Source organism: Orycteropus afer, unplaced genomic scaffold (genome assembly GCF_000298275.1).
Source record: "Orycteropus afer afer isolate SDZICR_OR568_19922 unplaced genomic scaffold, OryAfe1.0 scaffold00075, whole genome shotgun sequence".
In the NCBI taxonomy this organism is placed as follows: Eukaryota; Metazoa; Chordata; class Mammalia; order Tubulidentata; family Orycteropodidae; genus Orycteropus; species Orycteropus afer.
The window spans coordinates 10,167,964-10,181,689 of record NW_006921662.1 but is presented as its reverse complement, the minus strand read 5'-3'; the positions used below and the strand labels follow the sequence as shown (position 1 = coordinate 10,181,689).

Below are 13,726 nucleotides of genomic sequence, written 5' to 3'. Positions count from 1 at the left end.
ATTTTCCATTGACTTTAATCACAGGGCATGGTAGTACTAAGAGACGTCCTGAAGAATCTCCTGTATTCCAGACATATTCTTCTTTACCTCCATTATGTAAAGCCAACCCAATCTCCCCATGGTAATCAGGATCTATAACACCAGATAGCACAGTAATGCCCTTCTTTGTCTGTTGATCCAGAAGCATGAGGAAGCCAAAATGGTGGCCGGGTAACATTTTAATTTCCAGTTCAATGCAATCAGTGTTGTGTCTCCAAGTGGGAGTGTTCTCCCTTTGGGACTAAGATCTCCAGACCCACAGAGCATAGGGTAGCAGGGACAGGAAGCAAAAATTTTTTGAGTGGGTCACTAGGGGTAATAAAGAGTGAGTGGTACCCCTCCTGTTTCCACCCCTTGGTTCCTGGACTGGTGAATCCTGGCTATTGGAGAAACAGAACCATATATTGGACGCTGGTTTAGAGCATATACAGCCTCCTGGAGAACATTACTCCACCCTTCAAAGTATTGCCACCTAGCTGGTGCTGTATTTCTGTTTTTAAGAGGCCATTCCATCGTTCTATCAAACCAGCTGCTTCAGGATGATGGGGAACATGGTAAGACTAGTGAATTCCATGAGCATAAGCCCATTGCTGCACTTCATGTGCTGTGAAATGAATCCCTTGATCCGAAGCAATGCTGTGTGGGATGCCATGACGATGGATAAGGCATTCTCTAAGTCCATGGATGGTAGTTTTAGCAGAAGCATTGAGTGCAGGGAAGGCGAATCCATATCCAGAATAAGTTATCTATTCCAGTAAGAATAAAACGCTGTCCTTTCCATGATGAAAGTAGTCCAATGTAATCAGCCTGCCACCAGGTTGCTGGCTGATCATCCTGAGGAATAGTTCCATATCACAGACTCAGTGTTGGTCTCTGCTGTTGGCAGATTGAGCACTCACAGTGGCAGTAGCCAAATCAGCCTTGGTAAGCAGGAGTCCATGTTGCTGAGCCCATGCATAACCTCCATCCTTGCCACCATGACCGCTTTGTTCATGAGCCCATTGAGTAATGACAGGAGTAGCTCGGGAAAAAGGATGGCTGGTTTCCACTGAACGTGTCATCCTATCACCTGATTTTTAAAGTCCTCTGCCAAGGTCACTTTTTGGTGGGCCATTCACATGAGACACAAATACTTTTAAACCTTTGGCCCATTCAGAGAGATCTATCCACATACCTATACCTCTTCCCCATACATCCTTATCACCAATCTTCCAATTGTGCTCCTTCCAAGTCCCAGACCATCCAGCTAAGTCGTTAACCACAGCCCATGAATCTGTATATAATCGCACATCTGGCCATTTCTCGTTCGATGCAAAGTGGACAGCCATATGTATGCCTCGAAGTTCTGCCCATTGGGAGGATTTCCCTTCACTGTCCTTTAAGGAATTTCCAGAAAGGGGCTGCAGTGCCACTGCTGTCCACTTTCGATTGGTACCTGCATATCATGCAGAACCATCTGTAAGCCAGGCACAAGTTTTCTCTTCCTCAGTCACCTGATCATAAGGAACTCCTCATGAGGCCGTAGGTGCAGAGTGAGACAGGGAAGATAATGTGACTGGAGTGGAGACCATAGGCATTGGGGCCACTTCCTCATGCAACTTACTTGTGCCTTCAGGTCCTGCCCGAGCCTGATCTCTGATATACCACTTCCATTTAATGATGGAGTGCTGCTGTGCACGTCCAACTTTATGACTCTGTGGGTCAGACAACACCCAGTTCATGATGGGCAGCTCAGGCCTCATAGTGACTTGGTGGCCCATGGTTAGGCGTTCAGTCTCTACTGAAGCCCAGTAACAAGCCAAAAGCTGTTTCTCAAAAGGAGAGTAGTTATCTGCAGAGGATGGCAGGGCTTTGCTCCAAAACCCCAAGGGTCTGCATTGCGATTCACTAATAGGAACCTGCCAAAGACTCCAAACAGCATCTCTATCTACTACAGACACTTCAAGCACCATTGGATCAGCTGGATCATATGGCCCAAGTGGCAGAGCAGCCTGCACCTGTTGCAGAGCCTTCTTGTGTTCTGGGCCCCCCTCAAAACTAGCAGCTTTCCAAGTCACTTGATAAATAGGCTGCAGCAACACACCCAAATGAGGGATATGTTGCCTCCAAAATCCAAAGAGACCCACCAGACATTGTGCCTTCTTTTTAGTTGTGGGGGAAGCCAGACACAATAACTTATCCTTCATTTTAGTAGGAATATCTCGACATGCCCCACACCATTGGACCCCTAGAAATTTCACTGAGGTGGAAGATGGTTGAATTTTCTTTGGGTTAATTTCCCAACCTCTAGCATGCATATGTCTCACCAATAAGTCTGGAGTCATCGATACTTCTTCTTTACTAGGTCTAATCAGCATAATGTCATCAATATAATGGACCAGTGTGATATCTTGTGGAAGGGAAAGGCGATCAAGATCCCTATGGACTAAATTACAACATAGTGCCAGGGAGTTGATATACCCCTAAGGAAGGACTGAGAAAGTATACTGTTGGCCTTGCCAGCTGAAGGCAAACTGCTTCTGATGGTCTTTTGAAATTGGTATTGAGAAACAGGCATTGGCCAGATCAGTAGCTGCATACTAAGTACCAGGAGATGTACTAATTTGCTCAAGCAGTGAAACCACATCAGGAACAGCAGCAGCAATTGGAGTCACCACCTGATTAAGTTTATGATAATCTACTGTCATTCTCCAAGATCCATCTGTTTTTTGCACAGGCCAAATAGGTGAATTAAATGGGGATGTAGTGGGAATCACCACCCCTGTATCCCTCAAGTCCTTGATGGTGGCAGTAATCTCCGCAACCCTTCCAGGGATGCGGTACTGCTTTTGGTTTACTATTTTTGTAGGTAGAGGCCGTTCTAATGGCTTCCGCTTGGCTTTTCCTACCATAATAGCCCTTACTCTACATGTTAGGGAGCCAATGTGGGAATTCTGCCAATTGCTGAGTATATCTGTTCCAATTATGCATTCCGGCACTGGGGAACTCACTACAGAATGGGTTCGGGGACTCACTGGACCCACTGTGAGACGCACCTTAGCTAAGACTCCATCAATAACTTGACCTCCATATGCCCCCACTCTGACTGGTGGGCCACAGTGATGCTTTGGGTCTCCTGGAATTAGTGTCAATTCAGAGCCAGTGTCCAGTAATCCCTGAAAAGTCTGATTATTTCCTTTTCCCCAATGAACAGTCCCTCTCGTAAAAGGCCTCAGATCCCTTTGGGGAAGGCTAGGAGAAGGACTGACATTATAGATTTTTGGCAATGTAGTGGGGTCCTACCTCAAAGGGACCTGAACTCCCCTTCATTCAAGGGGTTGTGTGTCCGTAAACTGACTCAAGTCTGGGAATTGATTGAGAGGCTGTGACTGTATTCTAATGATTCAATCTTGGCTGCTGTTCACGTCACCTAGAATTCTTCTGTCTATACAGATCAGGTAAATATTTAGTAGGCTTGCCATGTATTTCACTACTAGGAACACCATGAGCAAGTAGTCAATGCCATAATTCCACATGAGTCAGAATATTCTGTTTACTGTTCTGACTCTGCTGTCCATTATGGTAACCACACCCACCTTGTCTTTGTCGACCACTTGGCCCCTACTACTGTGGGGTCCAATCAGCCCCATCATAGTTAAGTGTCTTAGTTCAATTAGGGTAGTGTCCACTGTCGAATCAGGTTTACATAAAATAGCAATCATAGCAGTCTTCAAGGATGGTGGAGCTCCCTTTACAAATTTATTCCGCACTGTACTGGTGAGTGACGTGTCTTCTGGATTCTCCATTTCTGGCTCTAGGGGTCTAATATGATAAATCCATTCTAACAGGCCAATTTCCCTAAGCCTCTGGATACCTTCTTCTACATTAAACCAAGACAGGTCTGGTACTTCATCTTAAGGTAGGCCACCGCATAATCTGTGCCTCAGTAAGCTAACCAAATAAACTATTAGATCCTTCCCTAACCTCTTGAGCTGAGACATTGAATGAAGAATCCATACTTAGTGGGCCTAAATCAATAAACTCAGACTGATCCAATCTTATATTTCTTGCACCATTATCCCACACCCTCAGTAGCCATTCCCATACATATTCTCCAGGTTTCTGTATGGTGTTAAGTGCCGTCGAGTCACTTACGTCTGTATGTACATGTTATAAAAATCAAGTAGGTCTTTTCGGGTATAGTGTATCACCTCCTCAGTCACACTTTCTATTTCACCTTTTGGGGCACGCTTGGACTTGACTTTAGTTATGGGTGTGGTAGCAACAATGGGTGTTTGAGTATTCAGGAATGTCTTCCATGGCCTCTGCCTCAAACAGTGATCCAGCAGGAACAGTTGAGTTAATCCCATCAAGCTGAGGGGGAGGGGGTAATGGTTTTACAGTAATCCATTCAGATGGGAGGGTTCAACAGAATTTACAGGCTCCATATCCTGATCTTCCTGATTATCTGTCCATATGTCCCCATTCCAGGTTTCAGGATCCAATTTTTTTCCATTCAGTGCCCTCACTTTAACAGCAGACACTGTTCTGGATTGGCAATTTAGCTGGTGTTGTAAGTCAGCCACCCTTACAATAAGACTCTGGGTTTGGTTTTCAGTGTTATCAGCTTTGTTAGTAGAAGCTATAAGGCTTTCTTTCAGAGCACAGCTGGAAGCCCTGAGGTCTTTTATGTGGCGCTTAAGCTGAGACTCACTCAGCAGCTTTGAGCTTATCTTGCTCTTTCACCAATTTATCCAGTGTAAGTAGGACCAACCAACCAGCTTCCTTATACTCCTCATTCTGAAAAAATTGCAGAAAAGTATCAAATATCCAATCACCCTGAGCGTCACTTCTCACAAGTACTTGATCTGTTGGTGGTGCTATTTTGTGTATTAATTTTGCCACCTCACGCCACAGATTAGTAGGACCCTCTTTACTAGCAGACACAGAGTCGCTAGTGTCATTAAAATTAATCAAACTGGAGAACCAATCTAGGAAGCCGATCCTTATGATTTTGTCTCTCTAGAACCACTTCCGGTACCAAATGTGTTAGACTGGATTCTCTAGAGAAACAAAAACTAGCACAGCTTATATATATATAAAGAGAGAGAAAAATTTATCTTAGGAAAATGGCTCACAAACATATAGAAGCCGGCAAATCCAAAGTCCCTGGATTAAACGTCAAGATGGAGGCTTTCCCTGACTCCCGCAACCCCAGGGGCCGAGAAGCTCAAGGCTGGTAGGCAGTATACTGGTTGTTGACCCCAACCAATGACAAATCCAAGATCTCCAGGCCGAATGGTGGACTGCTCACTCACGGACAGTTGTAGGCAGCACAACAGAATCACGATCCACAGAAGAATGTCTCTCTTCCCAGGATGTCCCTGGATGTCCTGGGAAGCAGGCCACACCCCTAGGGAAATTCTCCTTGAGCAGGCTGGCCACTCAGAACACAGTCATCTGATCCCATCATGGGAACAACCACACAGAACTGGGCTCAAGCCAAGTTGACACACAGCTCCAACTATCACAGATAGTAACACTTCTCATAATTTTTTCCTGATTTTTGGCTTTTTCTTTAATTCTTTTTTCTCGTTTTTTTTTTTTTTTTTTTACCTGTTGAAGTGAAGAATATCATTGTAATGCTGAGGTTCCTCATCTAGTCCTTAAGTAATTTTAAGAGTGAGAATGCCCTATTTGAATGCTTATTAAATAGAGAGAAAGAGCACTGATGATATTGTGGTTAAGCATTGGGTTTTAAGTAAAAGTTAGGTGGTTTGAACGATCCAGGTACTCCTTTGGAGAAAGGAGTCTTAGAAACAGTTCTATACTGTTCCATAAGGTCACTATGAGTTGAAATCTACTTGATTGTAATAGGTGACTAATAGATATACAATGTACAAGATTATAATTTGTTACCTTGAAATTCCAGATGAATTTTTAAAGGTAATTTCTTTCTTTGGAAAGGAAATATTAATGTATATAAAATTATTTTTAGGCCATGAATATTAAAATTGAACCAGAAGAGACACCGGAAGCCAAAACTCATAATCTGAGACGTCGAATGGGTTGTCCAACTCCAAAATGTGAAAATGGTAGGATAATTTATCCATGAATAGGAAAAAAGTAAAAAACAATTGGTCATTTGTTAATTTAAGTAAACATTAGAGCAACTATTACATACTAAACTCTGGGTTGGGTTTTGGAGGATAAAGTGTTAACGTATCTGTGTCCCTGTCCTCATAATTAATGGACCAGTGGGAGAGGTAAACAGGTGGATTATATGCTTACCAGGAATGTGGTTGTTTCTCATCCGCAGCTACCACTACTGTGGTAGTTAAGGTTGTGTGCCAACTTGGCTGGGTTGGGTTGAGTGGCTGGGCAGCTTGTGGTAGTTATTCCCCATGATGAGACTGGAAATCAACTCCATGGTGGGATCTACAAGCAGCTGAGGAGCTGCTTTAGGGATGTGGTTTGCTTCTCGTATATAAAAAGCAGCTTTTAGAATGGCACGCTTGACCCTGTGTGTAGCCATGTCGTTGCTCAACAGCCTGCCATGGCCTGCCAACCTTGGGGCTTGATTAAATAGCATTCATTGAAAAGAAATGAGATTTGATTAAATAGCATTCATTGAAAAGAAATGATTTGTAGGTTTGCTGGTCTGATAGAGCCTGGTGAGACCATGGCCCCTAGCTACCCTTCAGGTCTGGAACTGAACTCATGGCCTATGGCTTCCAGCCAAATAATAGGCAGGCATAGGGACTGAACATTTACATCAGGTAGACACACTCCTTGGAGCAATCAATTGTGGGAGAACAGAAGGGCAGTGTATGCACAGGGAGACAGCTGGGGGCGCAGGGCAGGAGTACATGGGAAGGAAGGATACAGGGAAGAGGAAACTATGCGGAAGAAGTGGGAAGAGATCTGTTACATTGTGAGGAATTGCAATCAGTGTCATGAGACAAAACGTGTACGAATTGCTGTGTGGAGAATGAAATTTGCTCTGTAAATTTTCACCCAAATCACAATAAAAATTAAAATAAATAAAATGATTTGTGAAAAGGCAAAGCAGGTGGGCATATTTTCCAAATTTGAATTTTATTGATAGTTGCTTGCCTGACTCTTGATTTCAGTTACTGAGAGGTAGGCTTGGGACTCTCTTAAGACTAATCCTATATCAGTAGACATGTGAAAATCAAGAAATTATTAAAATGGACTGTTTTTAAGGATTAGTGAGTTGATAGAAAGGTATAACACAATGGTAGTTGTTCTGGTTACCTAGTGCCACTCTGGTAGGAATATACCACAAATGGAATGGATTGAACAAACAGGAGTTTATTCTCTTATAATTTGGAGGCTTTAAGCCCAAGTTCAAAGTGCCAGGCTCTAGGGTTTGGGTGAAAGCCCCTTACCCTTGGGCTTCAGCTTTACCTCCTGTTCCCACTGAAGCTGGAGGCTTATTTTCATTCACATAGCTGTTGGCTGCTGAGGTGGACAAACCCAAGGTTGGCAAGTAAATAGGCACACTCCCAATGTTACCAAACAACATGGCAGGCCACTAATTCAAGTCCATGGAAAGTCCCAAGGTTGGCAGGGCATGGCAGGCTGTTGAGCAACGACATGGCTACACACAGGGTCAAGCGTGCCATTCTAAAAGCTGCTTTTTATTTACGAGAAGCAAACCACATCCCTAAAGCAGCTCCTCAGCTGCTTGTGGATCCCACCATGGAGTTGATTTCCAGTCTCATCATGGGGAATAACTACCACAAGCTGCCCAGCCACTCAACCCGACCCAGCCAAGTTGACACACAAACATAACTACCACAGTAGTGGGAAGTAGACAGATTATTAAAAATACAGACCTGAATCTGAATCTTGTCTCAACCACTAACTAGTTGTATGACTTTAGACCTATTTCTTTGTTGTCTTTTAATGTCAGTTTTTATTGCTTTTTAATCTTTGAAATGGGTTTGTTGTGAAGGATAAAATAATTAATGTAAAGCATTTAGTACAGTGCCTTCCACATGACAGTCCAATAAGCAATATCTAGTTTTAATATTCTTTCATGTGTTAATGTATATTAGTTCTTGGGTACTGTGTTATAGCCAAAAATATGAGTTTTGAGCCTAGAAGTTGGAGAAGTAAGTAATCTTTGATATTTGTAGTGTGGATGGAGGTTTGTTGATGAGTTGTCAATCTTTCACAGTTATGATTAAGAGTAAATTGTTTTCATTGATAAATCTCATAGTTTGGATCTTAAGAAACTATATTTACCTCTTATTTTGAAAGCAGAGAAGCCTTAGCAAGATCTCCTTCTAGAAGTAACCACCTTAAATGTTTTTCTCTTCCACATCTTGAAATTTAAATGGTGTGGAAGTTTGTTTTTTATTATAAAATAATCAGCAGAAGCCCTGGAAAATAGTAACACTGGGTGCTGTTGCTGCTAAAAAGAAAAGAAAATGAAATTATGTTTGTGTTTAGTGTGTGCTTTAGTGTAAGGGATCTGAACTATTGGTGAGGTGAGGGAGGAAGCAGAGAAGTAAAGTACAGAATGAGCTAACTTTGTATTGTTTCTTACAGAGAAAGAAATGAAGAATAGCATCAAGCAAGAACCCCCTGAGAAGAAAGAGTATATTGTAGAAAGTGAGAAGGAAAAGCCCAAGAGTCGATCTAAAAAAACTACCAACGCTGTGAGTTGACTACTTTCTTTCTTTTTTCCTCATCTCTTCCCTTCCTTCCTTTTTTTAAAAAGCCCTTTTATATTTATAAACCTTTATATTTCATTCATGTCTTATTTTGAATGAGTTAGCTAGCTTAATATCTGACAAGAAAGAGACGTTTTCAAATCAGTTTATAAAATCATTTTATAAATGAGGAAATACATGTGCACTTTGAGCATGGTAGTAACCTCTGAGAGGGATTGACAACCATTTTTCTGGCACTGAGATGATGAGCTGAATTAGTACATAAAATTGTTGATAAATTACCAGGCCCCATCTAAATGAGCTAAAAGCTAGATCAGAAATCAAGGGTAGGTTTTATTGATGTTTTCCAACTTTCTAGAAGAAGAAAGGGAGGGAGTAGAGTGGGGTAGGGGAGGACATGGTAGAGGTTAAGCTTTTACTGTTAGAAACGTAAAATTAGTCTTAAGATTTTGTAGAGGATCATAATGCTTTTCTTTTCTGCTCTTCTGAGAGCCCAATGAATAGTGTGGTAACAGTGCATTTTGTCTTAGAATTAGAAATTAATAGTCAAGATTGAATGTTCTCTTCAATGCATATTGCCTACCCTGCCCACCCCTGCCTCTGCCCCAATTCCTATCATAAAACTAGCAGACAGAGAGGGAGAAAAAAAATGCAGGATAAAATTCAGAATCATAAGAGAACCAGATTTAATGTTCTGATAGAAACTGGTGGAATCCCCGGGACTGTGACCCTTAGCACAGCCTTCAACTCTGGAACTGAACCTACTCCTGGAGTTCAACTTTCAGTCAAACAATAGGCAGGCCTGTAAACCAGAGAGGAATGTACTTCTCAGTACAATCAACTACAGGAGCGAAAGGGTAGCATTTGCTGAAAACCAAAGCTCAAAGGGCTGGAAGGGGATAGGAAAGAAAAAGGAATGGAAATAGGTAACCTGGGGGTGGCGTGGGGGCAGTGGGAAGAGTGCTGTTACATTGAGGGGATTGCAGCTAATGTTAAAAAATAAAATGTGTATGTATTATTGAATAGAAAGTGAATTTGTCTTCTAAACTTTGACCCAAACCACAATTAAACAAACAAAACCAACAACCAAAAACCAGCAGAGCCCGTGGCTCTAAGAAAGTCAGAACCCTTGTTCAGTTGAATTCTTAGCTTTGCACTATTAGATGATAACTATGTTTTATCACTGGTGGTTTGGGAACTTCTGAACCATGAACCATTAGTTAGAATTTAAAGTAGTATTTGATGTGGTTTAAGTAAAAACAGTTTCAACTGTTGCAAAATTGAATTGTTCCTCTATAAATTGTATTTTTGGTTAGGCTGGTAATTTTTTTTCCCCAGAATCATTTTTGGTGCAACTAAATGGTATAGCGACCTATTCGCAGCATTGTGGCCACAGCATCCTCTGCTCAAATCCAACCCAGGATTATCTGTGCTCCTTATCTGTGACCTGAAAGCAGAACTTACCATTCATCCCCCAGTTATGCTAGTTATTACCTAGCATCATATTTTTCTAGAAGACTTTTCTTTCTCTAAAGCACTGAAAACTAGATAATTAAATACCAAATTTTAAACACAAATAGAGAAAGCTAAATTACATTGTAGACTTGGGAATGTTTGAAGTATTATGAAATACCTCTTAGAGAAGATGAAGCATTTTTGTTTGAAGCATAGTAGAGAGACTAGATTTGTTTCATTCTTAGAATTTCATAAAATCAAACATGTCCCTTTGTTCTGTACCTATTTTCCCTGCTACAGGTGGATCTGTATGTGTGCCTCTTATGTGGCAGTGGCAATGATGAGGACCGGCTTCTGTTGTGTGATGGCTGTGATGACAGTTACCATACTTTTTGCTTGATCCCACCTCTCCATGATGTTCCAAAAGGAGACTGGAGATGTCCTAAGTGTTTGGCTCAGGTAAAAATTGATGCAGAGGTAGATTATAAAATTTCTTTTAGAACCTTTGTTCTTTACCTTTTGGTTTTAGATTTGGCAGTAGATAATAGGTTCTGTGACAAAAACCATATTGGTCCAAAATAGAAGGAGGTCTTAGAAGTGAGTTTCATAGCTATGTAGGTAGCTAATAGAAAAAAAAAATTAGATATATTTTCACTAATCTTTTTCAAAAATTTTTTTTAAAATTATAATTGCAGAGATACGATACACAATAAGACATTCACCAACTTAATAACATCTACATTTACACCTCAGGGACGTTGATACCATTTTTTTGTGTTGTGCCACTGTTATGTTATTGCTGTCCTTTTCCAAAACATTCCACCTCCATTAGCATAAACTCAGTGCCCCACGAACAAAAGCTTTCCCTTTCCCCACCTTCCTTCCCCCTTTTATAACCATTAATAATAATCTTTCGTTTCTATGTTTTTTCTCTCTCTATATATATTTCAACCTATCGAGGAATTTTCTTTCCCCTTTCCTCCAATCTCTGGTAACCAACAAAGAAAATGTCCTTCCAAATATAAAACTGTCCATGACTTTATACAATAGTAGACTAATACAATATTTGTCCTTCAGTGATTGACTTATTTCACTCAGCATAGTGCCCTCCAAGTTCATCCACGTTATGCAGTGTTTCATGGATTCTACATTATTCAATAGTGTTGCATAGTATTCCATTGTGTGTTTGTGCTGCAGTCTGATTAACCATTCCTTCGTTGATGGGCAACTTGTTGTTTCCATCTCTTTGCTGTTGTGAATAGTGCTGCGATGAACATGGGTGTGCTTATATCTGTTTGTGTCCTGGCTCTCCCTTCTTTAGGATATATACCTAGTAATGGTTGCTGGATCAAATGGTATTTCTATTTTAAACTTTTTAAGTAGTCACCATTCTGATTTCCACGGTGGTTGCATCATTTTATAGTCCCACCTACAGTGTATGAGAATCCCAATCTCTCCACATCCTGTCCAGCATTTATTTTCTGTGTTGTTGAATTATTAGTGTCAGGGTGAGATGGTACCTCATTTTATTTGCATTTCTCTAATGGCTAATGATCGCAAACATTTCTTTTTTTTTAATTGTGATTTGGGTGAAAGTTTACAGGGCAAATTCACTTTACATTACAGCAGCTCACACTTTGTCTCATGACATTGAATATAATTTACCATAGTGCAACAGCTTCCCTCCCACTTCCTCCCCATAGTTACCTCTTCTCTGTGTCCTTCCCTCCTTGCACTCCGCCCCCTGAGCTGTCTCCCTGTGCATACACAGCCCTTCTATTCTCTCATGATTGTTCTCTCCAAGTAGTGCATCTGTCTAATGTAAATGTTGAACTCATATGCCTGTCTTGTTTGGCTGGAAGCCACAGGAGTGGGTTCAATTCCAGACCTGAAGGCATCCAGGGGCCACAGTTTCAGTGGTTCTGTCAGGTTCCATCAGACCAGCAAACCTGACCCCTGCCCCCCTTTTTTTAAATGATTTTGAGTTTTGTCTGTGGAGGATCTCCTACAGAGATCCCCCTCCGAGTGGTTGACAGTGGTAGCCGGGTACCATTTAGTTCTTCTGGTCTCATAGTCATATAGGCTGAGAATTGCATGGTGTACCAGTTCTTTGGACTAATTGTTTCCATGAGTCTTTGGTTTTCTTCATTCTTCTGGACAAGGAGAGACCCATCATTGCATCTAGATGGCTACTTGCAAGCTTTTAATATCCTAGTCACTACTCACCAAAGTAGGATGTAGAACAATGTTTCGTGTAGTATGTTATGCCATTTGAGCTTGATGTTCCCTGCACCTGGGGTCCTGAGCCCACAGGTCCAACTGCTTGCTCCCTTTGGGTAGCTGGCTATGGCCAGGAATCGCAAATATTTCTTTTTTTTTTTTTTCCTTTTTTTTTAATTTGGGTGAAGGTTTACAGAGCAAATTCACTTTCCATACAGCAGTTCACATATACTTTGTCTCATGTCATTGAGCACAGTTTACCACAATGCAACAGCTCTCCTCCCACTTCCTCCCCATAGTTACCTCTTCCCAGTGACCATCCCTCCATACTCTCCTGTACCCTGAGCTGTCTCCCTGTGCATAAGCAGCCCTTCCTTCTCCCATGATTGTTCTCTCCAGGGCCTGTGTCTACTTGAGGTAAATGTTTAACTCACATGCCTGTACGTTATTTGGCTGGCAACCGCAGGTGTGGGTTCAATTTCAGACCTGAAGGGCAGCTAGGGGCCATAGTCTCAGTGGTTCTACCAGGCTCTATTGGACCAGCAAACCTGGTCCTCACCTTTTTTTTTTTTTTTTTAATGCCTCCAAATGATTTTGAGTTTTGTTCCACATTGTTCTCCCTGTCCTCAATATCTTTTTGGTGTAAATAACTTTTATTTCAATAACATGAATGGCAGCCATATATGTGGGTCTTGCCAGGCGGAACACAAAGCAAACAGATCACATACATCTGTGGAAAGAGGCAATAGAGAAGTTCCGTATCTTTGGTCAAAACAAGGCCAGGAGCTAGCTGACTGTGAAACATACCATCAGTTGCTCATATGCAAGTTTAAGTTGAAGCTGAAGAAAATTAAAACAAGTCTATGGGAGCCAAAATATAACTTTGATTATATCCCACCTGAATTTAGAGACCATCTGAAGAAGAGATGTGTTTGTTCACTGCCTGAACGAACATCATCTTTGGTGAAGTGTCTGTTCATGACTTCTGTCCCAAATTTTAAATCAGAATATTTGTTGTTTTAATGTTGAAGTGTTGAGGTTTTAAATAAATTGTAGAGATAAGTCCTTTGTCCAATATGTCATTAGTGAATATTTTCCCCCCATTTTATAGGCTCTCTTTTTACTCTTTTGGAGAAGTCTTTTGATGTACATTAAGAATTTAAGTTTTTGAAGATCCTAATCATCTTGTTTATTTTCTGCTGTTTGTGCATCTTGGGTTATGCTTGGTAGTCTGTTTATGCCATAAATTAGGGCCCCTAAGTTTACCTCTGTTTTCCCTTTGATGAATAATTACAGAAATTCTTAAAAACCATTGAGTGACTTAAAAA

The 13,726-nt window shown here is 41.3% G+C and overlaps 1 protein-coding gene across 1 annotated transcript in view; it reads left to right on the top strand.

Moving 5' to 3' along the window:
- The window catches only part of KDM5B (lysine demethylase 5B), a 140,335-nt gene that overhangs the window by 63,611 nt on the left and 62,998 nt on the right, over nucleotides 1-13,726 (top strand). Inside the window, exons 6-8 of the mRNA XM_007941142.2 lie at nucleotides 6,017-6,113; nucleotides 8,599-8,708; nucleotides 10,479-10,637. Of these exons, the coding sequence (XP_007939333.1) occupies nucleotides 6,017-6,113; nucleotides 8,599-8,708; nucleotides 10,479-10,637 (366 nt within the window). The remainder of the gene's footprint in view (nucleotides 1-6,016; nucleotides 6,114-8,598; nucleotides 8,709-10,478; nucleotides 10,638-13,726) is intronic.